The sequence below is a fragment of the Echiichthys vipera genome, assembly GCF_963691815.1.
Source record: "Echiichthys vipera genome assembly, chromosome: 16".
Taxonomy (NCBI): Eukaryota; Metazoa; Chordata; class Actinopteri; order Perciformes; family Trachinidae; genus Echiichthys; species Echiichthys vipera.
In genome coordinates, this window is record NC_139841.1 from 16,296,229 (window position 1) to 16,323,837 (window position 27,609).

The 27,609-nt window shown below is 39.6% G+C and overlaps 1 protein-coding gene across 2 annotated transcripts in view; it reads left to right on the top strand.

Moving 5' to 3' along the window:
• The first annotated feature begins 528 nt into the window (after nt 1-528).
• Nucleotides 529-27,609, top strand: part of sppl3 (signal peptide peptidase 3) — a 30,366-nt gene continuing 3,285 nt past the window's right edge. The window contains exons 1-10 of one of the 2 annotated variants that reach the window (XM_083929937.1): nt 529-982; nt 18,554-18,631; nt 20,910-21,019; nt 21,123-21,242; nt 21,466-21,544; nt 22,280-22,392; nt 24,301-24,407; nt 26,035-26,198; nt 26,543-26,721; nt 26,908-27,017. In XM_083929937.1, coding sequence (XP_083786063.1) covers nt 957-982; nt 18,554-18,631; nt 20,910-21,019; nt 21,123-21,242; nt 21,466-21,544; nt 22,280-22,392; nt 24,301-24,407; nt 26,035-26,198; nt 26,543-26,721; nt 26,908-27,017 — 1,086 coding nt within the window. In that variant the 5' untranslated portion in view covers nt 529-956. The remainder of the gene's footprint in view (nt 983-18,553; nt 18,632-20,909; nt 21,020-21,122; nt 21,243-21,465; nt 21,545-22,279; nt 22,393-24,300; nt 24,408-26,034; nt 26,199-26,542; nt 26,722-26,907; nt 27,018-27,609) is intronic. The other variant, XM_083929938.1, reaches the window with a different exon arrangement.

Here is a 27,609-nt window from a genome sequence, read left to right on the forward strand (position 1 = left end):
TGGAGCAAAACTGTTACAGATAATTCTGTAAACCATTTATGTGACAGATACCCCTGGGGCAAGTCGTTCTCTGCTAAATAATACATATATTTATATATATATATACTATAATATAGTATAATATAATATATAAGATCTAAAGCATATATCAGTTATTCTTTGTACAGGCGAAACCCTAGTATTTAGTTGTAATTTGTGCACGTTTATGTAATCCCTGTCTCATCTTAATACTCCTTTAAATGAGTCTGATATCTCGGGGTTGTCCGTTTTTCGGCATTTTGTCATTAATATAAAATCATCTTTGGCGAAAATACTGAAAAATATGGCAGTTAATTAAATATTAATGATTATATATAGACAATTTATCATCGATGTAATGCTCACGGCTTTAGTTGTAGGTGTATATGATAGGCTGCAATGCTGAAGGGAAACCGTTGCGAGCATTTTCAGTGCACGTCCTACTTGTAAAGCTCTACGGCAGGGCAATTTTGCGCGCTCCCGTGACTCTCGCCATAGAAAACAAAGCTGAACGTCTTCCATAACAGCTAAGGGGTGCAGACTTGAGGAATACCCGAATTTACAGTGGATACGTCGGGCTGAATATGGATTTACAGCGGGTGTAGCATTGTTGGAGACCGAGCCTTCTCGGGCTGGGGGTGACGGCAGGACATTAAGCGAAACTGACGAAAATAACATCAGTGTTTTTTTTTTCTCGGGGTGCTTTGTCTTGTCCACCTAACGATAGCAAAACCATCACTCCCAGTTCAATTGCAAGATATTCAGCTGGTGACTACTAGCTGTCGCCGGAGATGTATCATCATGTTGTCACCTAAAAGTAACTGGTAGGACGTTTGGGTTGTGAAGGATACGCAGAAAAACCTCTCTCCGAGGTCCCATCGGGTTGTCACCGGGACCTGAATCTGTGTTAGCCACAGGAACCCACTGTTTTCGGCGATATGGCGGAGCAGGGCTACTCATCCTGGTGAGTGCGCACAGGCATCGCGCTACCGATTAGCAGCAGCTTCCTACTGTTAGCTGCTGCTAGCGGCTAAGCCTGATTGATAATAGGTCACTAAACCAATGAATTATGTTTCTGACAATTCATGAAAACACTTGGCTGCTCTCAAAAGGCGCCTTCAGATGCATGTATCTTTGTGTAGAGAGCAAAAAATGTCACTCATCATATTTTTTCCCCCTGCACCTCTGATATTGCTAACAGCAAACTAGCTAGCAGCGGCTAATCAGCTCCACCAGCTAACGCTATGCTAAGGGTATCCAAGGCTAATAGAAGCAGGCTGGGACACACAAGAAATGTCTGCGCTTCAGGCTTTGACGCATGCGCAGTCACATCTGGTTTACAATTGCCGAGAGGCTCAATAGCTGGCGCATTATCATAGAACAATTAAAAGTATTATGTTTAAGAGTTGTGACCCGGTTCCGAAAGTAATCATACTTGATTTGTAATAGCACTGATTTTGTCACTGTACTGAACTTTATCTGTGTAATTAATAAATGTGTAAAGACTTAGAAGAAAGAAGCATAAGCGCACCCTAAAAGAGCACCTGAGCGGCAACCATCCAACAGCGCAGCTCCAGTTCTATTGCGCAGGTGTCATACCCCAGCGCTCAGAGAGAGAGAGAGAGTGTATGTGTGCGTGCGCGTGTCCCAGCCTCCTTCCATTAGCCTTGCCGCTATTCAGCTTCGGTCAATTGCAATAGTGCTATTGTGAACGAGCGAGTGCTAAAAGAGCTAGCTGACTGGCTAACGGCTTGATAAGCTCATTTGGGTTAGCCAGTTAGGTGAATGACTCGCTCACACTATCAGCGTTTAATTTTCTTTAAAAAAAATTAGATTTTTGCCCGATTAGCACAACGTCTGCATTAAAGTGTCAAGCAGATTATTGCAGGTTAGTTGTGTCAACAAATTAGTGTTGGCTGATTTAGATGGTTAGCAGTCGACGTCGACCCACTGCACACAATAACAAAGGTTCTGCCGTAAAGCTAAAGCTACTAGCTAACACGCATCGCAGGCATCATGTCCCGAAAATGCCAGTTTCAGGGCGAGCTTGGCAGTGTGACACACGACAGGTTCTCATAGATCACGATGGTGTGCAGAACTGCGAGGAACGCACACTTGAAGCCATTTAGTGCTAAAGGAAGAATATATAAAACCAACTCAGATGATGATGCGATCACTGAAATGCCCCATGAATGAAAATGACTAGACTGTGTGGAGGCCTTGCTAATTAATGTACTTCTACGCTAAATTATGCTTGTTTGATCTCAGCAACATGTGTTCAATGTTTATTGTCACTTTTAGAGCCGCATCTGATGCTCATGTTATGTCTGAATAGTCCAAACCAATAACTCTCCAACAGCAGACTAGGTCTATTGAAAGATTGGGGTCCACAGAAATGCTGTGTTTTTATCACAACTCACATTTAATGTCGTATTTTTTTGTGATTATTTTGACTGTCTAATTTTATCAAATCAATTGTATGACTTGAGATCAGTAGACAAAATATCTTTTGGGATATTTGGATACTAGAATATTTGCCAACACTATGACTTTTTTATTTTTGACAATATACTGCCTTTGTGTCATTGCGGTTTTCATAAACAGCGGCACAGTTGGGCAATTTCTTTGTCATGACATTATTCTCAATATTCAGCTAGAGATGCACAGATCCAGTTTTTTCCGATTCAATCTGATACCAATCCGATACTACTGTTGAATGAATGAACCTTGACACAAACATTTGAAATGTTATATAAAATATAGCAGATGCCTGAAACCCAACAAACAATGGCTTAATTAACTTGCTGTGTATGATATTAATAAAAAAGAAAAGACTAATTAGCCAATATCGGAGGCGATATTGGTGCATCTCTATATTCAGCATGTAGGTAACAGCAGTACTTGGATCAGGGAATACAACGTAACAACCCCCCTTTCTCCATTAACATTAATTTAGTAATGTTGATTTTTGGGGGTGTTAACATCTGAGAGGCTCAGTGTATGTCTCAGGTGGTTTCCAGGCAACCTCCTCATGGACTGACAAATTATCATGTTTTGTAGCATGAAGAATAAAACTAGTGAATTAGTTTATTGCCAATAACAGGTGATGGAATCCTGTTTTACATGTTTTTGTTTGTTCTAAGAACAAACAAACAGTGTGGTGGGTCTGGTCAAGTTGTCAACAAACAGTGCTTTACCCAGGTCAAGGGAAGCAAAGCTATAGACGATTGTCATTCATTTTTAAATAATTTTTTTGAGGAGAGACATGCCAACTTCCCCTACTATTTTTAGCTTTTGTCAGGGTTGCTTAAGATAGCAGGAAGAGACAGAGTAGGAGGATTTTTCTTGTAAGAATGTGATCACACTAGGGCTGTACGGTATGGTCTAAAATTTATATCACGGTATAATTTGAAGCATAGACGGTAACAGTATTATATCACGGCATATTTATCTTAAACTACAAGTTTGAGGTTCTTGTTTTTTACTTGCGTGTTTTCTTTTAATGCTACTTTATACTTCTCCACTAAAATTCAGTGGGAAATATTTTACCTCGTACTCCACTACATTTATCTGATAACTTAAGTTACTACTTTACCAATTAAGATTTTTGCTTCATAGACTCGTTAGAGATTAAACACACAGGTTTATTTGCTGGTGAAACACCGTTTTTCTGTGTCAACCTTTCGTTTTTTCAAAGTAGAAAGAAACATTGTGGTGGTGATTTAACGATTGCAAGAACAACAACAGGTGTAAAGGGAAGCGAGCTGTTATTGAGCGGAGCAATGCAGAAGCATGCGAAGAAGTGCGTAGCGCAGCGTTGGGGCCACACTCCTACAGTAAGCGCATGGAGCAAGTCTCCTATCAAGCCGCTATTTGAGACATGTGCGCTGAGATGCAAGAGAGGACAGCAGTTGACATCGGCCTCTATGGCCTTTTTCACATAGGCAAGTAAATATTCCCTCCTGGACCAGATCAGCACGCACGTAGTCCAAATTCATGCTGTAGCGCAAATTCCAACAGGTGTATTCTCTATACCGTTTATATCATACACCCCTAGATCACACGATACAGATTGCATTTATCTTCATCTGGCTGAAATCTGATCAGTATTCTTTGTTTGAAGCACATGTTCTATTAAAATAGATCTATTTGTCTAATTTCTTAACGAAACAAATGCATTTCTTAAAATTGCTGCTGTTTCCTTTAAAAACCACGCAGCCTCGACTAGACATACAAATCCCATCTGAATGGGGCTTGAGTGTGTAGTAGTATGTGTTGATGTGCAAGCTAAGCAGAAAAACATTAAGGACAGTGACGATCTGTTGTTATGTTGTTCTTTCATATTTATGTCTGTAAATCTTGATTGTTTTTAAGAGACATTACACTGTGAGTGAGTGTGCATTCAAGATTGAATTGTAAACCGAACTGAACATTTTCAAATTGCATGATTCTCATCCATCTCTGCATGCAGGAGTTTTAAAAACCTTGAAACGCTGCATTTGGCATGGTTGTAATTTCGGTTGAGATTGAGATATGTTAATGCTGCTGCACTTGTAACTTCATCACTTCTGTATTTTCATTTCTATTACCTGGTCAGTAGGTGGTGTTTTGACTCCATACCAACACCAGGGAGGTAAATTAGCACACACACAAGATGAAATACACAAGGTGCTCTGCAATACACTTTTTATATTAAATATAAAGATGCCAATTTTAAATCAAGCCCATCCAGTATCACAAATCTAGCTTTCCTCACGAACATAACATTCCTTTGGAAATGTTATTTGTGGCAGTTTGGTCTGTTTAATATATCTACCATCATCATATAACATCTTGAGCCATTGATTGCAACGCCATGCTCCCATTAGCTTGAAAGCAGAAACGCATACGGTGTTGTGTCATACCGCTCACTCAATAAGTTAAAGTTCTGCTTTATGAGCGTCTGAAAAAACTATTCTGCATTTTGTTATTGAAATTGTTGCATTAAGCAACCACAGACATAAATGATATTATTAATTGTATTTGATTGAAACAAGTTGTTAGAAGACCTCCAATGACATTGTGTGTTAAGACTGTTTGTCTGTTTAGATGCTGTGCTTGGCAAAATTTGCACGTCTGTTTGCACAATTAGTTTTCTATCTACAGATTACTGCCTGGATAAACTGTTATAAGGCAACCACATCAAGCCCAGTTTAGCCTTGTGGTGACTTACAGGCTAATGCAGTTTTGGAGGGGTTTTATTTGAAAGCTGATAGTCATGGTTTGATCCCACTTTCAACAGCTTTCACAGCAGCAGGTAGCTTGAGTCCTCACCCTCAGTAGATGGCTCCATGTTAACATGAGACTGGTACACATGTGTTCATTGGGTTGTTTTCTCCTAGTTTCTCTTCCTCATTTTCAGTTTTGCATCTTGGCAATTAATCACTCCTGTCTAAGGCAGAACTTTCAACCATACATTTTTGGTGAAATTGTGAATGCGGTACTTTGTGAGGTGAATATATAGTCAGTCAGTCACTGTCATATTAGGTAAGAAGAGACCTCATCTAGTCTGTCATTTTACTTGTAGGCAGAAATTGGCCCTTATTCTGTTTAAATAAAACTTTTGCCATAGTCATTGTTTTGCCTATTTGAACGTTTGTTGAATAGCCAAAGGCTCTTGTCACACAATACCATCATGGCCATGTGATTATTTGACAATTAGGGGTGTAAAAAAATATCAGTACATTTATTGGTTTATGTTTTGTGATACTGTTCGATTCTCAGAAACGCTGTATCGTTTATTACTATCTTGAAGAGGCTGTAGCGGGCTCCGTTTTAAAGCTATAGTGAAGGTATTTGTATACAAATTATATAAACGTGTATTAAAGAAAACTAGACGACCTGAAGAATGTATTGGTACTACTATGACATGCTAGCTTGTCAGGAAGGGGGCTTAATAACATTCCAAAGTTGGGCTAAATTTTAGTAAGGGAAAAACTGCCATTTTCAAAGGGGTCCTTTGACCTCTCCCCTCAAGACCTCTGAATTAAAATGGCTTCTTTGGATGGTACCCATGACTCTCCCTTTTACAGACATGCCCACTTTATGCTAATCCCATGCAGTATTTTTGCATGCAGTAAATGTGTTGTTTTTTACCTATTCTAAAATGCTGGTTTAGTAAACACTTTCCAATGGTTTGAATATTTCTGCATACTGCATGTTCCTAAACACTCTTGGAATTGCATAAATTGGGCTAAAAGGAAAGCCAAGACTCTTGTGGATTCAGTGAGCCCAATTTTATCATGTGTGATGATGATGATGTTAGTCCCTAGGGTTAGTCCTCATAGTAGCCATTTAATTGTAGTGAGACCATTTTTTGAAACTTTACCTCACTGTATTTACAGATTATCACAAATTCATAGATTCTTGCCAATACGTCGTCCTAGTGGCAACGTATTAGATCAAATGTTCCATTAACGTTTAGAATATGACTGAGAAGACAGGACTTTTAGTGTGGAGAGGGAGGGAGATAGTAAGCATTACAGCAAAGTCAGTAATTGAAGGCTAATATAATGTGATGCGCACATGTCTGATAACATGGACCTATTCACATGTTTGTTGGTAAAGTAGCAGACAACTCTTTGTAACACATGGGTAAACAAAGGCATCAGTTCCTTCATTTCCAAGCTTTCTCTCTTTTAGATTTAATAAGAAATGAGCCCAGAGTGATAAAAGGTCATTTAGCTAAACCACTCTGCCCGCAGTGCAAGGTGTAATCTCCAGTGTTTACATGGCAGCAACCACATCAATTGAAATAAAAATCTGAAACTGTACTTTGCTGTGTGCAGTGTTTCCCACACATACTGTAGGGTATTCTTGGCTGACACTAGATCAAGTTAGTCTCGAACATGTCAAAACATTATGACAAATTTCAAAGAACTGTAACCAGCATTGCTATTTTTCCTTGATAATTTTTCACACATGCACTGCAAACCTGAAATTACCCGAAATTACCCGGCAGAGCTACTGTATATGAGAATGCAAATCCAAATCAGGTAGATTGGAGACCACCCCGCCAGCTCCTTTGTACAAAGACTGTTTAATTTCCGGGAGAGCCCATGTGTGAGTAGAGCAGCTCAATGCATCAGAGTATTCACGGCAAACAAGAAGGCAAAGTCTGGCTGGGGAAATGATGAGATTCAGGAACATCTGTTGGTACGAATCGGTCCGAAAATAGTCTGTAAAAATTAAAGGAACAACAAGAGACTTGGTTGTTTATTATCAAACCACAAACTGATTCCGTCACTGTGATTTGATCCACCATCTGCATGCTCTACCCAGGTGCCACCCCTTGTCTAAACCAAACAGTATTTCCAGTAAGTGAGAAGGCGCCTGACACAGAGCGTCTCCTGTTGTGTGCTACATGTGTGACAGGGAAACTTCGGACAATATCTGGCCTTGATTCTCCTCACATTGTCCATAGTTCATACGTGAAAATGGCTTTGGTTATTTGTTTATCAGCTAATTGATAAATTGATTGTTTTAGCACTTTTGTCTTATTCTTAATTCTGTAGATTGTATTGAGTAGTCCGGGCACGAGTAGTTAATTCCTAGATCGAGGGATCACATCAATTCCTCAAGGGCCAATCGAGTACTCGTTTTTCCAAATCTATTTATAGAACTTAACGTATCTTCCTGCAAGAATAATGGTGCACAGCAACACAGCCTACCCACCAACAAATGCTTATTCTCAAAACAGTCACAGTTACCCTTTTTAAGGTTTTATTTTTTCACAACCAAAACTTCGAAAAACATTGTTTCCTTACAAAAATGTAATTAAATTCACGTTCGCATTCTGTTAATGATCAGTCCCGCTGTGGAGAACATGCATTCCGCTGGCACAGAGGTGGCAGGTATCAGCAGGTGATGCTCTGCTAAAACGCTGCAAGAGGTGCGGCACGCACACGCACACAAACGCATGCGTGCACGCAAAAAAAACCCTCAATTGTTGAGTTATCAAGTGTTCACCAATCGAGATAATTTGAAACGAGGACTACTCAAGGAATCAGTCACTCACGCCCATCCCCAGTATGCAGGATTGATTTGATTTGTTAGTGTTGATGTCCATGCGTGGAGAAAATCGTCTTCTGTACTGGTAAAATTACCTTAGCTTATGGGCACACGCAGCAGTGATTAGCTAACATGTCAATACTGTATATTTGCCATCAACAATAATAGCTTTTCTTCTTCTGCAATCCCTTAACAAATCAGCCTAGGAGGGTTACATGGATTTTGTAGTGTTTAGTCATAGTCAATTCTAGCTGCTGCTTGTCATTAGTTGTTACAGTCTTTACCTCTGACTACATACATGGTGTTGTCCCCATCTGTGTATCCTCCTGCTGTAGTGTATAACCAACCATTTCTGCAATATTGTCTGTAGGATATTGTCCGGAAAGTATTATCACACGGATAAAGGTATGTCAAAAATATGTATAATGATAAATAATCCCTTTTAATATTGCTGTCAAATATGCAAGCATTTTTAATGAGATGATGCACGTTCATATTGTCAATATTCGTTAGGTAGTGGTCTTTTTTTCTTTGTACCTCGGGCCTTTTTAGTTAAAAAAAAATCCTTCCTCAGGAAACATGGTTATTAGGCCTGTCGCAATAAATCAATTAATCGCATGATGACTTTTAATGAGCTTGATAACTTTTCAAGCTGCAGTAATTTCCATTTTTCCATTTTCCTGGTGTCTCTCTTACAAAGAGACTGGGTGACAAGAGTTTTCACTCTGGCGCATCTGTTTCCACTGACCCCTTGCTTCTTCAGCGTAATGAGGAGTTAACCCTTGTCACATGTATTGTCAGTTACTTGTCAGCCGCACGGTCTGAGTGTGGGGGGGCAGACCCCTGGCGTTACCCAGAGTGCAGCAGGAGAGCCGTGTGAAGAGCAAGTTAGAGAATATGGGAGTTGAGATTTGGAGGTATAAAAACAAAGATGGAATTGGTTTCAAAGCGGACATCACAGCTGCTGTGTGGGAGCGATTCAGGTTCAAACCGAATGACTGTCGCATTTGTTGTAAAACAGTAGCAACTAAACGTGTCAATGTATTTAAATAGACTGAGGGTCCATTTCATTTATTGTTTTTGGTTGTTTTGTTTATTTATTTTGGATATTTATCACTTATTGCCATAATTTCTGGGGCGGTTTATTGGCAGGTATCGTGACATGTCTAATGGTTATTAAGATCCAATCCCCAAATCCTATTATTAAAACTATGCACAGTACAATATAGGTCAAGCTTGGCCTTTCACTGACAAAATCAGCTAATTATTCACACAACCCACAAAGTAGGTGATGTTGAATATGTTAATTTTTGCATATTTAAAACATTTACCTAAGTAAAAGTAATTGGTGTATTTATCTTAAAGCACAAGTTTGAGGGTCTTGTTTTTTTACTGAAGTATTTTCTTTTCGTGCAACTTTATACTTCTACTCCACTACCATTCAGTGGGAAATATCTTTTTACTCCACTACTTTTGTCTGATACCTTGAGTTACTTGCTACTTTATTAATTAAGATTTTTGCTTTCCTCCGATATACACTATTTACAGAGTAAACACACGGGTTTCACATTGACAGTTATAAACAAATACTTCTCTCTTCATTTGCTGTTGAATTGCCAGTTTTCTGTGTCAAACTTTATTTTTTTCAAAGCAGATAGAAACATTTCGTTGGTGATTTAACCAGGCTGAAACGAGCGTAGCAGGAATACATGGAGCGTTGTGACCACGCACCTACAGGATGCTCATGGAGCTAGTCTCCCAGCGCACAGGTATTAGACATGCTGAGACGGTTGCACTGAGATGCGAGAGACAAGATCTGTCAACATTGGCCACTATGGCCAGGAATTACTTTTTCACGAGCTTCTGCTCAAAGAGCAAGTAAATATTCACTCGCAGGCCGGATCTGCATGCATTGTGTGGTTATGTCAGAGTTCTTTTCCACGACATTAGGTCTGCAAATCATACAATATGGGTGAAACATGGGTTTTGGTATGAAACTTTGTGTTTCAGAAGTGCCAGAGTCCTGCTGTCGCCAAGCAGCAAATGAAACCAACGCGTTGCTCTGCGCCAGCACAGCGTTTGAACGGAGCAGAGATATATAGCAAAGCTGGCGGATAGACGGCGTTGACCCATACCAGCTCACTGACATGTTTTTGCAGCTTGTAATGCTTATTAATGTAAAGTTGTGATTTGATTTTAGCACATTGGGTGTCTGTCGTGGACTTTGAAGTGGACAAATCAGTTCTGGTTAGAATAGGGCCATGAACAGTGTGAGCAGGGGTGAAAGGAGTTTTTATTTCTTGCTGGTACTACCATATTATACTGATCAATAGTCCGCATAGTCTACTTATCAAGCATTCACTAGGACTTTTTAGCACTCTAGTACTTTTTAATCACACTGCTAGTGTTAAAGTACAAACGTCTGTCTGCTAAAACACTTTGATTACCAGCTGCGCAAGTTGGCACAAGATCTGGTTAAGCCGTACGTGCTGCTCGCTAGTTGTCTGTTCAGCGAAACACTGCACACATAAGCACAGTATATTGAAACATCAACATATTTTTCGGTATATGTTGTTTTTATTTGGCAGACTTTGCAACAAACGTCTGTCTCCTAAAACCATGTTGGCGCATGATGGTTAAGCAGTCTGTGGGCTAACTCACTCGTCTGTGGAGTGAAACACTGCACTCAAGGTTCAGACACAGCTCAGAACGAGTTATATGCAATGTATACTGAGGAAAAACGTGTTGCTTCTGGTAATTTGATGTTAGCAGGTGTGTTGTCATGCTGAAAGTGCATTTTTTTTCAAGACATAGTATATTTAAATCTTTTAGTGGTACGCCTCCATAGCAACACCTTTCTGTACTTCTGTTCTAATCTCCGACTTTTCAGGCTTTTTTTTCGTAGCTGGATATAATTTGTAGCATTTTAACATAAATGAGGACAGGGATAGTGAGATACTCACTACAGCTGCATTTCTAGTTGCGATGAAACGGCTGATTCACTGCTTTGTTCTTGATTAAGGCGCTCCCTGTCCTTATCATTGTATTGCTCGCTCGATCCGCCTCTGAGCCCCGCAGGAACACATGCGGCGCGTCAACGTCATTTTGCGGCCCGGAGCTAAAATCAACCGCACCCCTTCGGCTTGTCGAGTTGAACCGAGTTGAACCGTGTTGAACCGAGTTGAAAACATCACCACTGAGCTTCTATAGAACTATATTGATAATTAATCAAGATTCCAGTGCAGCAGAAGACAATTTCAGGTAAGCGCGCTGCCTCCAAATTTATAAAACAGGAAAAACCCGGCGTTAGTTAAATATTACGGGTGGAGCTGTTCGGTTCATATCACAGTTTTGGGGTCACGATTTTCGGTTCGGTTCATTTTTTTTCTATTTCTTTTAGGTTCTAAAAATACCATGTATCAGATCTATAGCCTAATAATTAGATTATTTTTTAATCAGATATTCTTAAGGACATGTCATGCAATCATGCAATGACTGAAATAATGAGGCAGCTTGTTTAGAGATTACTAATCTTAAATTAAAGTGAAGAGGGATTTTGAAACGGTAGGAGAGACATTGCATGCATTTATATATTTATTTGGCAAAAAGGTAAACAATTGTTTGCCTTCTAGGTAAGAATATAATCACTTAGGTTTTCTTTCACTATAATACGCACAAACCGCAATTGCGTAACTGACTGAAATAGGCTACATCAGGGCTATTCAAGTAATGTGGAATTGGGGCCAGTTGACAAAAATTATCCAAAATGAGGGGCCGTAAAAATAAGAGCATCACATTAATGGATATTGTAAAACAATGCAGCGACATAGGAGTGAATATATTGTCCTTATTTTATCAATGTAAATAGTAGTCATAGGCCTCAAAGGGCAACAAGCTTGTCAAAAAACAATCCTTGTTAAATGAACAAAACTGTTAACCAGAGGGTTTCACTCAATTAGACTAAAGGACAAGTTTGAGGCTCTTGTCCTTTACTTTAGTATTTTATTTACATGCTACTTTATACTTCTGCTCCACTTAAAATCAGTGGAAATTTTCTACTTTTTATTCCACTACATTTATCTGATTACTTCAGTTACTAGTTATTTACCAGGCTGACAATCACATATGAAACATTAGTTTATTCATCAAAAACGTGACTGACAAAACTGAACAGAACATAAATGCAGAGTAGCATGATTTGTATCAACTTATCCTCTTTACACACCGATATGGCTGCAGAGTAAACTCAGGCTTCACAGAGACAGAAACAAAAACTTCTCTGTCCATTCTCTGGTGAACTGACGGTTTTCTGTGTCAACCTTTTTTTTTAGAGTAGAAAGAGACATTGCAGTGGTGATTTAACCACGGATTTAACCAGACAGACACGATTGAGAACAACAACAGAGCGCAGCTTAGCGAGCTCTTGCCAAGAGGATTCAGAAACCCACAAAGAAGAGCGCAGCAGGAGCGTGCGTAGCGTTGTGGTATTTGACGCGCTGAGACGGTAGCGCTGAGACGGTAGCGCTGAGACGGTAGCGCTGAGATGGTAGCGCTGAGATGGATACGAGAAAGGACAGCGGTCGTGAAGGCTTAAGCTATGTTGCACCTCATAAACCGAACCGTAAACACGTGTCTCGAACCGTGACAAGCGTACCGAACAGACTGATTTTTTTGATAAACCGTTCCACCCCTATTGAATATGTAGATACAACTACATCGATTACAATTACATCAAGAACGGAGGCCCAGTGTAAGTGGCAGGGTGTAGCAGGATTTTTATACCTGCTGCACAGGTTCTGCCAGGAATGTGTGACTGCTGCCAGCTTAGCTGTGTGTCATTGAGTGTTAACACAGTTTGTTGCTCTGGAAGCTGTGGTGCCTCACTATGCTCCCTACTACAATGAGGTATGTATCTTATTCATTTTCGGACATATTGTATTTGTTTTTTACATAGTTCTATGTAGTTTTTAACCTGTTGGAGGGTAGGTGAGCTACGCACAGAGAGAAAAATAGACAAACTACAGCTGAGCTGTGTGGCACCTGTGGCCCATGTAATAGCTTTAATTGGATATAATGGACACTCTGCTGTGGGCATCCCACGGCAGCCGGGTCGCACCATGGACGCAGCCCATGCAGTTTGGCCTTAATGCTGCTGTGTTCTGAGCTAAGAGCACACGTTGACTTGCTTGGCAGATTACTGAAGCACCTATTGCTTGTGTCTTGAACAGAAACAACACCTAACAGTGGCCTTCTGTATCTAAGATACAGGGATCTAATGCAGGCTGAGAGTTTTACTCATTGTGTTCTGAGAAAATTAGGAAAATTAATAAATCTGAGCCCCAGTCTTGCTATCTGCGACCAGCAGCTAATATATTTAAGATTGTCTTCTACCAAATATGTTCTAAAACCATCATTGTGTGGGGCATTCTGTTCCCTCTGAGTTGACAAACCCAACCCAGGAGGACCTCACATGCTCTCTACATCAATCATTTCTATTTAGACCTTATCTGAACTCATTCACTCAAGCTTAACTGCAGCAGTGGGATGTAAACACACACCCAGAGCAGCAATGTGGGTGAGGTGTACTTATTTTTTTGGAGGCAAAGTCTTCATTGTGGCCTCTGGTGACCTGGCCCTTAGAGGTCGGGTCATGCATGCAACTGGCTTGATGGAGAACGGTATTGGAATTGTGTTATTGAAAACCTAGTCTGTCAGTGAACAAGGACGTCTTATGGCACTTCGGGCTGCCATCCAGCCCTCAACAGTCCGGGATTGTATTTTGTTTTTAAATGTTCCATTCATCTATCTCACCCATGTTCTACAGGCTTCTGTGTGCAGAATTCAGACGAACCAGTTCGATACTAGAATATGAATTAGGTCTGTGGTAGATTAAACCAGCTGTCTATCTGCTCACTGTGTTGACAGTGAGGCAGTGACATCATTAGTGTCTGTGTTTAGGAGAACAAGGTCAGTTTGGTAATCACTTTCTTAATGCTTGAGGCCAAACTGTTGGCAGGATATTTAACCTGTTTAGTTTAGAACTTACAAAAAAGAAACACTGTCATATTTGGATCGGTTATACTGTCAGACGTTTATTATGACCTACATTTTGGGTGTGGAATACTCTTTTGTAATTTGATGAAAATGTAAACATGAGCCTGTTGAGTGTGTTTTACTGTCATTAAGTAGAGGCTGGTGTTGGACAAACAAGACTAGGGCAAAGCTACATGATGCAGTATTGTCCCGGTGTCCTATTTCCACAGTGAACTACATGTTACCCCGCCCCTCCTAGACAGCCTATAGTCATTTCTGTGCTACTGAATGAATGAAAGAGACAATCACAATGAAATTTGTGAATTCTTGTGTCACATGCGCACCAGAATGAAAAATGATTTTAGGCTCTTTTTATGCAAGGGCTGTTGTCAGTACTTGGAAGAAAACTAGTAATGCAGCCCAGCGATACACTGAAGTGAAATAGTATTCACTGCATGCCAGCAAAAAAAGAGCGGAGTTCAGATAGAGGCCCTGATATTTCTATTTGGTTGTTATAAATTTCCTTGTGTAAGGATTTCTATCTTACCTGCACCAATGATTTCGCCAGGAAACTAATCTATGAGCTCATGTTTTATTTGATCTGGCTGATATGTCTGGTCTTCCTCCCATTCACACCGATTTTCAACCAGTTAGATCCTGGGCAAGCTTATCACAACGGTTTATCTCATATGGGACAGGTTTCGGACAACAGGCATTTCAAAAAAACAACCAAGATAGCCGCAGTTGATGTGGAATTACTATTTTCCATTTCTAATGGCTAAAACGGCAACATATACTCACAGTCATGTTGATGCTACACCATCACAGCTCATCTCTGCATGCCGTAGTCTGTTTACCTTTTTCCGTCGGCTCAGTGCTACATGACATGGTTCATTGCTCTGATTGGTTGTAAGTCTATCTAATTGCGTCCAGAGGCATTTTGGCCTACAGCTGTTGATAAAGCCCCTTGGAAGTCGAAATTGAACTGAGGGTTAGAATGTGGGGGAAACTTATCGTAATGTTCTGAGCAGAGGAAGTCTGCTAACCACTAGGCTAATTTATACAGCGTAACCACTGAAAGACTGCAGCAGTGTTGCATTATAACCGAGTAGTCTGATGTGGCAACTGTGGTTACTGTAGCAGCCTGTTGTCGTTTTTTAGGTGATTTAATGAAGATAAACACAGTCGACTGCTGCACGTAACACAATTGCGCTCTGGCACACTACTGGCTGGATCCTTTCCATTTCATGCTGCTAACCCACAGACCCCAACAAAATAAAAAGGTGTAGTTTCACACAAGTGCAATTTTGTATCATTAATATCTTATGCATTGCATTGTATCATATGCTTTTGACACTTTGTTATTGCATTGTGGGACGTCTTGTAGAGCATAGTGAATTTGAACACTAATAAAATGGTGGAGTATAACAATAGCAGTGTCTTCACTTGGTTAGATAAGTCAGACAAATGAATCTGCTGATGGATAATAGATGTCAGTGTTGGATGCACTGGTGCTCATGAAATTTTGGGGGAGCTAAATATGCAGCCTAAGACGATGATGACACTACTGAGGGTCACTGGTTTTGTTTTTTTAACTCCGGCCTGCATTCCTCACCCATGGCCAGAGAGTTTGACAGCAGACAGACAGGTTAGGATTGGGGTCAAATCTGCACCTCCCAACTGAAGGCAGCTTCTTCACAATGGCAGCCTTGTCTTTTCCACAGAAAAGGGCCTGCATTATAAGTTTGCCTGTCAAGTCTGTGCTACGTCAAGGCCCCAGATCATTGATATGGGAACAATTTGGTGCTTAGACGCAGCATCAGTCTACAAAGAAGAAGCCTGATTACACATTTGTCTGTGGGGAAAAAAATGAAATTTTAGGATTAGTTAGATGTGTAATCTTACAAGCTCTTATTTCTGAGAGCTCACAAAATCTTTGTTTGTTTGACTGATTTACAGACTTAAAAATGAGCTGGATAAGTAAAGTTTTTGAGCCACATTCATCCTTCATCCAAAAAGTACACTTCATCCCTCTTGAAACCGAAGTAAGATACCGCTTTCAGTCTAAGGTGTTTACAGCAACCCTTAGCAGAGGACTTTGCATTATGATGTCCTTCATCAGCTCTTTTTTATTTTGTCTAGTCTTTCTCACGAAACAAAATAGCATGTACAGATTGGTAGAGGAGGATGTAGGTCAAGAGGTATTTAGATTATTTTTTGCTGAGTTTCTCGAGTGATTTTAGTCTACAGATTACTTGCAATAAGCCCAGACTGGTATGCTTTATTTTATAATGCTGGGTTTGTTTGCTATACTAGATTGTATAAAGAAGACAGATCTGGCTGATGAAATTCAGCCTGCTCAGGCATTTTTTTTTCTTAGGTCACTGAACATCTGTGTGATGTTTCAGGACAGCATCTTGGCCATATCATACAACTAATACATGCCACCTTATATTGTCTATTACTGACTATAATTTATAAAAAAATTAGTATTAACTGTAAGTAGGTAGCTAAAGCACCTTTTAAAACCCAAGGTGCTGCACAAAAGACTGGTATGACTGAAAAGTAAAACAATGGAACAAATAAAACCACATGTTTTTTTTCTTTTTTGAAGACCAAAGCTATTTAATGCTTATTTTCCAAAACTATGGGTGAGTCATATGCACCCAAATGACATCAGTAGTTGATGACTAATTGAAATTTAGAAGAACAAACTGAAGATACTCTTCCTTTGTAGACAGCCTAGGGCCATATTGATCACATTTGCCTTATTGTTTTTCATAACCAATTGCTTGTTTGCCAATGTCTTTTATTTTATTCTTATTAAAGGCAACAAAATGTTCTTAAATTAGTTTGGAATTGTTTCACTTTCCTTTTCTACATTGCATACTTGTGTGTATGTGACCTGTAGGCCTCATATGTGTATTATGAGGCCTACAGGTCTCAGGGGAACAGGATTTTTTTGGCTCGCTGCAACACAGCAGCATTTTTTTTGTAGCGGGCGGCATCAATGTGTTGTGTGGTAATTTGAAATGTTTTCGCATTGTATTAGATGTTCTCGAAGATGGTCAACTCAGCAAATAAACTCTTTTTTTTAAGCCTTTTATATACACAGTGCAAACATCAAATAGGCATTGTATAAAATTTATATACCACTTGGTTAGTTAAGGCTTGCTGTTATATACATATTGTATTCCTTAATCTTAATTCTAGATATAATATTTTCTCCGCACACACATGAATTTTGGATGTCAAAGTGTTTTTGGCTGCGTATCTCTGCCTGCAGAAATTCATAATGGGGGTGAAAAAATTGCTACACCTGATGTGAGATTATCAGTGCATCATCTGAAGTGATTGATTTATTAAATTGTAGTTGCATACTAAGAAATGGTGGAGTGTCTATACATGTTTCCAACTGATGGTTTGTACGACTGAATGTGTTATACAGTAGGTGGAAAATCGCCCTCACTCAGTGAGGAAGGGATACCTTCACAATTGAACACAGTTAAACAATTACAGTGGTAGTATTTTCTGTACAGCTTTCGAAGCTCTGTTTTTCTTCTTCTCATAATCCAAATTAAAGTGGATTTGGCTAGAATCAGGTCCAATTTGACTCTGTCTCTATTCTGATGTAGCCCCAGTGGGTAATAATTATTTTCATAATAGTTTTGCTCTATTAAGTATTTTACTGATGTGCCACGGATGAAATTTAGGGGCAATGTAATAATACATGTGTCGTGCGGTGATCATACAACAGTATTCTCTTTTGCTAACACCTCCACTATCACGCTTGCAAAAGCACCATGCAGGGAGAGAATATTTTCCTTTCAAAAAACTTCAGAGAGCTTATCATACATTAAATTACTTACCGGAAAAAAAAATTGAATTGATCTGAAGGATAACGGGATGTCTGAGTGAGTCAGATGGGGTTTGAACTCAAAACAACAAATGTGCTTTCACTCACCTCAGCTTGTAATGAATCGGCAATATGGTGAAAAATAAAACGGTTGTGTTGTGTTTTGAGGGAAAAATGCCCAAACTTACATAATTATAATCATCAATATCAAGTTGCAGTCGGCTAACTTGCGCCGGTGTGATTTGCAATGTGTAAAAGATTCCAGTTAGGACCAATAAAAGGAGGAGGCCGCATATCAACACAGCCTGGGAGCGTTTTCACAATACCACTTGTGTATTTTTAGGCGCATTCATCTCCCTGCTTTTCATGAGATGTTTAAGGAAATGACAACTTGTGTTTAGTAGAAAAGTATACAATACAATTTGTTACAGTTAATCAATGTAATGTCAGTATGATGATAGTTGTATTGGAAACAGTTTTTTTTAAGCACTGTACCTTTGTCTCCAGTATTACACTGAAAGTGATGTTCTAGTTTCATTACATAGATGTTTGTGCTCAAAATCTCATATTTGTATTTTCTCTCTCTCTTCTCTTTAGGGCGTACTCCCTAGTTGACTCCAGCCAGGTGTCCACCTTTCTCATCTCCATCCTGCTCATCGTCTATGGCAGCTTCAGGTGAGCGTCACAAAATTAACAATCCCTTTAGCTGTCGAGAGGATAGTGGACAATGACTTACAGAGCACGTCTCATTTGCCACATGAGCAAGGACCTTCAAATTTCTTGTATTTCAGTTAATACTCCCAACTCACAGGCCTGTTTCTTTCCCTGCCCCAAATGCCCTTGTATATTTCTATACACTTTTGGGTCCTAGGCTGCAAGAATTTAAGAACCTCAAGTAAATATGTCTGCTGGTGTTTATGGTGAATATGTGTGTGAATGGTGTTTATTTACCATGCAGTTGATATATGGACCCGTTCTTCAGAGTTCAATCTCGTAAAAACGTTCATAATCCGGTTAGAGTGAGTGAGAAACACTTGTTGCAGCACCGGGCTCTTTCACAGTCCTGGTGTACCCGATGAAAAATAGACGTAATGGGATTTTGGTGCATTTAGTGCATTGAAAGAATCTACAGTCCTGCTGCACCTAATTATGTTTTGATTGCTTTAGTTGCATTAGGATGTAGACCAAAACACATTTGTTATAGAGGAGTCTAATCAAGTAAAAGGCTGGAGAGAAAGGTATGTTTTGCTCATCGATCCGTTATTTGTATGATTGAGGTGCAAAGTCAATTAGGTATCAGCTCTCCAATAAACTGCAAATATATGTGAGCTATTGATACGGTTTTATCTACTGTCCAAATAGAAAGAGACAGAGAGGACCATGCCAATATGATGCTCCATCGTCACTCCATGATAGAGGCCAATTCGTGTGGTAGGAGAAAAACACATCAGGCAAGAAATGGTAGGGGCACATTATGGTTGTTAGATTGCGGTTATTATTTGGAAGTTACGACCGATCAAATCAAGCTGCACTGAGCACATGCTGTCAGGGGATGAAATAAGCAAATATAGTTTTTATACTTAGCCGAGGTGGAAATGCTGTTAGTCGCTTTGTCAATATTTTGGAAATTCTGTATGAATGTACGTTACATTTGTCATGTTACTTAATTTGACAGGGACAATGCACAAAGAACTTTAACCTTATATAAAATAAAGTTGGCTTTTGTGTCCTTACATACAGATTACACACAAGAATAGACATAGAAACGGTTCATAATACCCCCCATGGAAACGTGACTGTAGTGATGTATAAGGATTCTACTCTGCACTGTGAGATGTTTCCGGTACTAAGCACCTTTCACAGCAGACATTTTTACTTGTCGTAGTAGGGGAAAATACAGGTGTTACTCATAACATTAATGCTCCGTTCTACTAAAGTGTGTCTGTAAATCATGACAGTGTGACAGTCAGGTAGCACACTGAGATAGGCTAAATAAATTCAGCCATCATTCATTTTATCATTTACACTTTTTCCTACTGTGTGACATGTGAAAATGTTTTTAGTAGGAAAGGCCTAAACCTGCAAGGGGGTAATACGTGCAGGAAATGAAGGGGAAATAATATTATTACAAGGATATTTGATTTTTACAACTATTTGTATAACTGTCAGATATGAACGGGGATCAAAACAGCAAGGAAATTAAGATGTTGTGTGTTGCGCCGTGATACACTTCTACAGTGGTATGTGTAAAGTTCACAGACCTCCCACTTGCTAAACATTTAGCCACTAATTCAACATCACACCCAAACTTCCTCCCGTTTTCACCAATGAATTAAACTAAATTCTACACTCAATGTAAAAGAAAGATTGAGACATCTTCTGTTGACAGGAAACTGATATGCATCAGAGCTATTGCTTTATAAGAGCCATAGTCATCACTAATCCATTCACTATAGAAGACTCCCACACAGCCTCATAGAAACAATTTACATGCTTTTTAGATTCAAATGACTGACTCCAGAGTCCAACACAATGTCTTAAGTGGGAAAGGTTACAATTGGCATTCATTCCCGTCACAAATGACTCTGTAGCATGTCGGTATTTATTGGCTCCAGCTGTAATGGCTAGGTGGACACTAATTATCGTCCCTAAGATCGTTCCAATTTGTCGGCACCAATTTTAAAAGAGAAACTGAATTAAGTAACAAGTATAAAAAAACGAAGTAACCACCATAACATTGTCACTGGCCTCCATTTAGCTTTCTACTTTTTAGTAACCGCTTTCCAGTGCATTTGTGACATTGAACGTGACACACCATCTACTGGCATTGGGCAAGGACTCTTATCACCTATTTTAAGCAGGGTTTTCCATGTTTAAACTAACCTGCATATGCACCCTCATTCTGGTGGGAAAAGGCTAACAGTCTCCAGCTCTCTTCCCCTCCCTCCTGCAGGTCATTAAACATGGATTGTGAGAACCAGGAGAAGGATAAAGACGGTAACCCCACAACAACAGGGGCTTTCAATAACAGCAACACAAACAACAGTGAGTGTTACATACATGGTGAGGCCTGAAACGACAACCGGACAAAAAGCTTTCCTGTTTTCTTCATATTTTTCCCTGCTTTTTTTTAAATTGCCCTCACTTAGTGTGTATTGTTTTGCAGGTATTCAGACTATAGACTCAACACAGGCCCTGTTCCTGCCCATAGGAGCCTCAGTGTCTCTGCTAGTCATGTTCTTCTTCTTTGACTCTGTACAAGTGGTCTTCACCATCTGCACTGCAGGTGAGTGCAGCTCTTGGGGCATAACACAAAAACACCACAGCGGTAGAATTACTGTAATAAGGCTTTCGGTAGTTACACACCGAGAAAGCCTCTTGTTTGTGTTGATTATTGAACCTGTAAAGACCATTAACTGCCTGATTAAGCTCACAGAAAACATCTGGATTGAGCCGCCGAGGTGTGTTAGGCCTCTGGTTTCACTGCTGTGCTTTCCTCTTCTCCTCAGTTCTTGCAACAATCGCATTTGCATTCCTCTTGTTGCCGATGTGCCAGTATCTGACCAGACCCTGCTCTCCACAGAACAAGTAAGGAAATCATGTGGATTCGATGCATCTGTAAATCACGTCTGTTGTTGCTCCTCTGTAATGTTTTGTCTGTATTTTATATATATTAATACACAGTTCGTACAGGTGCTGGAAATCCTTGAAATTGTATCTGCATTTATTTCACAACAAATAGCTATAGGATAGGAATGTAATCAATTATTACAAAACACAATTTTAGATGTTCATAGCATAATACTAATATTTTTTAATATGTTCACAAATGACGGCTGCTAAGGCTGTATTTTGCATATTTATTATTTATGCATCTCCGGTCCCTTATTATTTCAGGTCCTTTTAATATAAAATACAGATGAGATGATTTACACTTGGCCTGTTTTCTCAGGCTACATGCAAATTAGGGTCAGTGCCACTCCAGTCCAGAAAAAGGTGACAAGGCACCTGGAGACTCCAGAAGAACAACTTCTGCACTTATACTGTTTAGTTACGACATTAGCTAGCTGCATACATAAACTACTGGATGAATCGGGTTTTTTTTTTAATGAATTACAAGCCAAAAGTATTATCCGCTTCACCGGCTCCCATTCGCTCTATTCCCTCACCCATACAGTGCTCTAGTTGTTCTGTGCTCATCGTCAAGAATGCAAATACTACTCCATGGTAAAAAAATCAGCCTGTAAATGTCTCTCCTTACCTTTCATCTGTTTCTTATCTTAGTTCTGTGTGATTTAGTTTCTCTTATTTGTCTTATTGCAGGATTTCCTTTGGATGCTGTGGGCGTTTTACTCTGGCTGAGCTCCTGTCCTTCTCCCTCTCTGTTTTGTTGGTGCTCATCTGGGTGCTGACTGGACACTGGCTTCTCATGGACGGTGTGTCTTTCTGTCTGTCATGATTTGTCAGTGTTTCCATTTACCAGGATTGAGTAGTGTTTTCAAGGTTCCCAGATTATAGTTCCTCAGCAGGTTGTGTACTATGAGGATCCAAAGATTAGTAACATTTCTCTGAGCTGCAGGGGGGTTTTGGGTTCACATTCATTACATTGCCAGTTATTAGACAATGGATTGTGTGAGGAGAAGTTCTGTTCGCATAGCTGCTAACTTTGATGTTGGAGAGTAGTAAAAATGATTTACTAAAGGTGAGAGTCTGGACAAAATTCAGTTCTCATCTCCTGGGGAAGAAGGAACATAATGACATTACATTGACATCATGACTCATGCAACATGAAGTGTTTAGCAACCCTATTTTCTAGCTCTTACTGCTGTGTGATGCATGCTAACACAGGAAGAATACACTGACGTCAGTCAGCTGCTATGTAAAACTGGCATTTAAGCTGTTCTTGATCAAAGTTGGAATATTAGTGAAGCACTGACGAAGCAGAGACAAGTGCGTGGGTGTGCACCTCTTTTATTTGACCCAGTTGACTTCAGTAATTTAAAACATATTACTGGCAGCGTTTGAACATTGCAGCCCTGACACAAATGGTAACACTTCAAAAATAAGAAGCACAGATTCTCTTTGAATTGGAAAATGATCCCACAAATGATTTTTTCAACCTTTTATTTATATATTGAGGAATCATTGAGGGCATGCCCACATTTTTAATGATGTCAAGGGTACAATTAAAACAGTATAGTTTTACTGTGTGCTGTAAAATGTGTGCAGCACAAAAACCAAAGTTTCCCGAAATGTCGTGTTTGAAAGCAGGATTTCAAGCATTAGGTGATCACTTTATTGACTACAGAACCAATTTATTAAGGAAGTGATATATGAAGGAAAATTGCCATTAAGGACTTTATAAATAAATAGATACCAATGCCTGCCACGTCTAACTGTTCGAGATGCCCACCCAGCCTTTACATAAAAGATGCTATTTGGGTAGATTAACTGTCACTGGTAATAAATGTAAGGGTGGATTGATAATCTGAAACTAAAGGTTTAAGAGTGGAGGCAGAGGCGTTTCTGTAGACAACACCACTATGAATTACCTACTGCTGTTGCTTGCTGACGAGTGTCTCAATGTGAAATTTAAACATAACTATTTGATCCAGCCAGATACTAAGATATTTATACTCTACTCTCTCCATACAATGTCGATTCAATGTGGTAATATGCAAACTATTGTCCACAATATCTGTGGCTCTAGAAAATGGCACATGTTTAGTTTTGTTTGCATTCAGAGCTCATTTCAGGTTAAAAAGAGCATTTTATAATTTGTATATATACAAATGTATAATTTGTAATATAATTAATAAGGCTTGTTGTAGGATTTTGATGGCTGAGTGTACAGTATGAGCTGTATCGAAGTCTGCTTATAAAATTCACAACATTTGTAAAAGATTTCGGCTCAAGCTTCACATACTGTGTGTCTCAGCACTGGAACCAGTAAAATAATGTTACAGTGCCCCTCTTGGTTCCTATCACCATTACACCTGCTTAGTACAAATGCCACAATATACACACCATTTTTAACAAAATGCAGTCATTATAAGAATTTAAAATACTTTTATTGAGTCAAATATTCCAATCATGAAAACCCTGATATGCTTCAATGTTTAATCTCACCACCACCATGGGTCTTATCAGGTCATACCTTGTGCACCCAAAAGTGAATTGGGACAGAACTTTCATCAGAACAGTCTGACTAATGAATTATTCCTGTGTGCACAGTAATTAATGTTTTTTAAATAAAGTTTCTAAAATCAGTTCCGTGCTATTTCATTTCCGCTGAAAAATGTTACTGTTACTAACTAAATATCTTGTATTTTTCCTCCCCACAGCTTTAGCCATGGGCTTGTGTGTCGCCATGATAGCCTTCGTGCGGCTTCCCAGTCTGAAGGTGTCTTGCCTGCTGCTGTCGGGGCTTCTCATTTATGATGTGTTCTGGGTAAGATATGCTCCCTTCAAAAACCTCATCTTCATCACAGCCGACCCCTTGCCAGCACACAGGCTGTGTATAGGACACACGATAAAAAATGTCTCCTAATATTATCCCTTTATACGACTACATACAAAATAGTAATGATTCAGCTTTTGAAAGCCCTTACATGTGTTTACTTGACATACACAAGCAAATACTTAATTGCCAGCTGTATTATTAGAAAATGATCCATTTTCCAGCAGCAGTGTGTTTTGAAGGAACTGGGCAGTTGGCATTGATGCAGTAATCACCTTGCCTGGGACCTTTACTTCACACTTCATCAAGTTGTCTGATTTGTCTGGCATAGTGACATGAACCAGCGGTTTCTCGATTGAAAAAGCAATTGATCCAATAAGCGCCACAGGGGGTGACTAACGATATGCCAATAAGCGCCAAGAGCAGGACTAACGCTGTTGTCCAGCTGTGTTAACGTAGATGACATGTCTTCTCAATATCGCTTGGCATCATACTTTGTTTTAATACGCTCCACTAAATGGAAACTGTGCGGATCCTCGCATGGGCGGTCTGCGTTTCGTCACGCCCTGTGAGTAGGGACCCCATTGATCAACAGATATGGTTGAAAATCTGCGAAGTTACCTATTTTAATACCATGGCAAAACCAGTATGTTAGCATGGCTACGCATCAGTGTTGACTTAAAATTATTTTGGATTCCGGCGGATACGTTGGTCTCTAGTAAGTGGTTCAGGGAAATTCAAATCCCCTTCACCCACGGAAGAGGCAAAGTCAGACTGAAGATAAAAAAGTAACAAGTTAACATTTCTGTCTGATAGCCATATACCATGGCTGAACAAATACAACAGAGCTACCTACGATTCAGAAATTAACAAGATACATTCTAAACAGGAAGGCGAGCATGCTACAACGTATAGGAGATGTCCCCTTGAGCCGAAATTTGAATGAACATCACGATTTCATCCTGAGAAATTAAAAAAACATTTATGTGTAGCTTTCTTTTTTCTGGCACTGGTAGATTTAGGTGTGATTTATTAGCCATATATGGATTGCTCCCTACTTTGGATCCGCGCCTGCACTGGGCACAAAGCACAAAAGTAATGACCAGTGAAAAGCTAACATGAAGGGAACCAATATCATGACTGATGATTTTAATATGAGGATTACAAAGGCACACGAGAAATGTTTGACTGCAGAAAACTGCCACAATTTCTCTCAGGTTTTGTTACATATAATATTAGAACAGAGCAAAAACGACATTCTGCACACAAATACAAACTAAATGCAGACTGATCAAATCACAAGTGACACTACATAACAAACTGCTTCTGCTGATGTTGTACAAGAGTAGATTTCCAGCATTTGCTCTCATATTTATCACATTGGGTGCTTAGCAACCTGCCAGCACACAACTGCCTTCAGTGTTATTTCCCCACTGCCTGCTGATGTTAACAATAATTTTCAAACATCAGGTGAATGGGATAAATTGATCTTAGTTGCTTTGAGTTGTTAGATGCAGTGAGTGAGTTTACATTGATATTAATAGAGTATACATTGTGAGTATTTTTGAGCATTCTGATCCTTTCTTGCTCGGCTGAATTCCTCACTTTTCCCCCCCAGGTGTTCTTCTCAGCTTATATCTTCAATAGTAATGTGATGGTCAAAGTTGCCACCCAACCTGCTGAAAATCCCATAGATGTTCTGTCCAGGAAGCTCCACTTGGGGCCAGGGATGGGCCGCGATGTCCCCCGTCTCTCCCTACCTGGAAAGTTGGTCTTTCCCAGGTGAGACTGATGAAACCACAGGGGGAAAACATTCTGACAATTTTATTTTCCATCTGTAATGGGCATTACAGCCTCACAGGGCGGTTAGCGTGAAGATATAGGTTTTTTTGTTGCATGGAAAAAAAATATTGGCTGTACAATCTATTTCTTAACTGCTGATGCACTAACAAGTTGCATGTTAAGCTCCTTTCCTGCTGCACAGGGCTTATATTTGTGCACAGACAGAAGTAATGAAATTTACATTTATTGTGCCTGACTTGTGGTGTATTTGCTTGGGACCATTCTTCTAGTGTTTCTGTATTTTGCCCTCCCAAACTCATTTCCACTTCTTCTCCATCGTGCAGCTCCACAGGAAGTCACTTCTCGATGCTGGGAATAGGAGACATTGTGATGCCGGGGCTGCTGTTATGCTTCGTCCTGCGCTATGACAACTACAAGAAGCAAGCAAATGGGGAAGTCCCAATTTCCGGACGCATGCAGCGCGTCTCCTATTTCCACTGCACTCTCATCGGATACTTTGTGGGTAAGCATTCGATCGATGGATGGATGGATGTGAAAGGTCAGGGGATTTGTTGTTTCAGTGTTAGGTATGTTTGGAGGTGGTAGTTGTAGTTGTTTGGGTGCCATTAAGCAATATGTTCTCTTTCAGCCTATTTTAAACATAATGATAATAATTATGTGATTAATGATGATGTGACTCTGTCTTCAGGTCTGCTCACTGCCACTGTGGCCTCCAGGATCCATCGTGCTGCACAGCCTGCTCTGCTCTACCTGGTGCCCTTCACCCTGCTGCCTCTGCTCACTATGGCCTACCTGAAGGTACGGGATGGGACAGAGATAAAAGTTCAGCTCTGGCAGATTTGCAAAATTCATATCTTTTAATACCAGAATTGTGGGAAAAAAATGTTACCCTAGAAAGAAGGAAAATTACATATTACAAATTTACATATAAACCTCTTTTCTTCATTTTTTCAAGATTTGATAATGTAAAAGTGTTTATATTCTTACCTAGAAGGCAAACAATTGTTTACCTCTTTGCTAAATAAATATATAAACGCGCAATTGTAGCAATGTCTCTCCTACCGTTTCAAAATCTCACTTCACTTAAATTTAAGATAGTTACAGTAATGCCTATACAAGCTGCCTCATTATTTCAGTTTTTGCATGATTGCATGACATGTGCTTAAGAATATCTGATTAAAAAATAATCTAATTATTAGGCTATAGATCTGATACATAGTATTTTTAGAACCTAAAAGAAATAGAAAAAAAACTGAACCACCCGAAAACCGTGATAAACAGTGGATTTTGTGAACCGTTCCACCCCTAGTATTGATGCATCACAAGAAATTATTAGAAATTTGGCAACATTTGACAAAATGTTAATAAAAAATGAATAAATGTACTATTG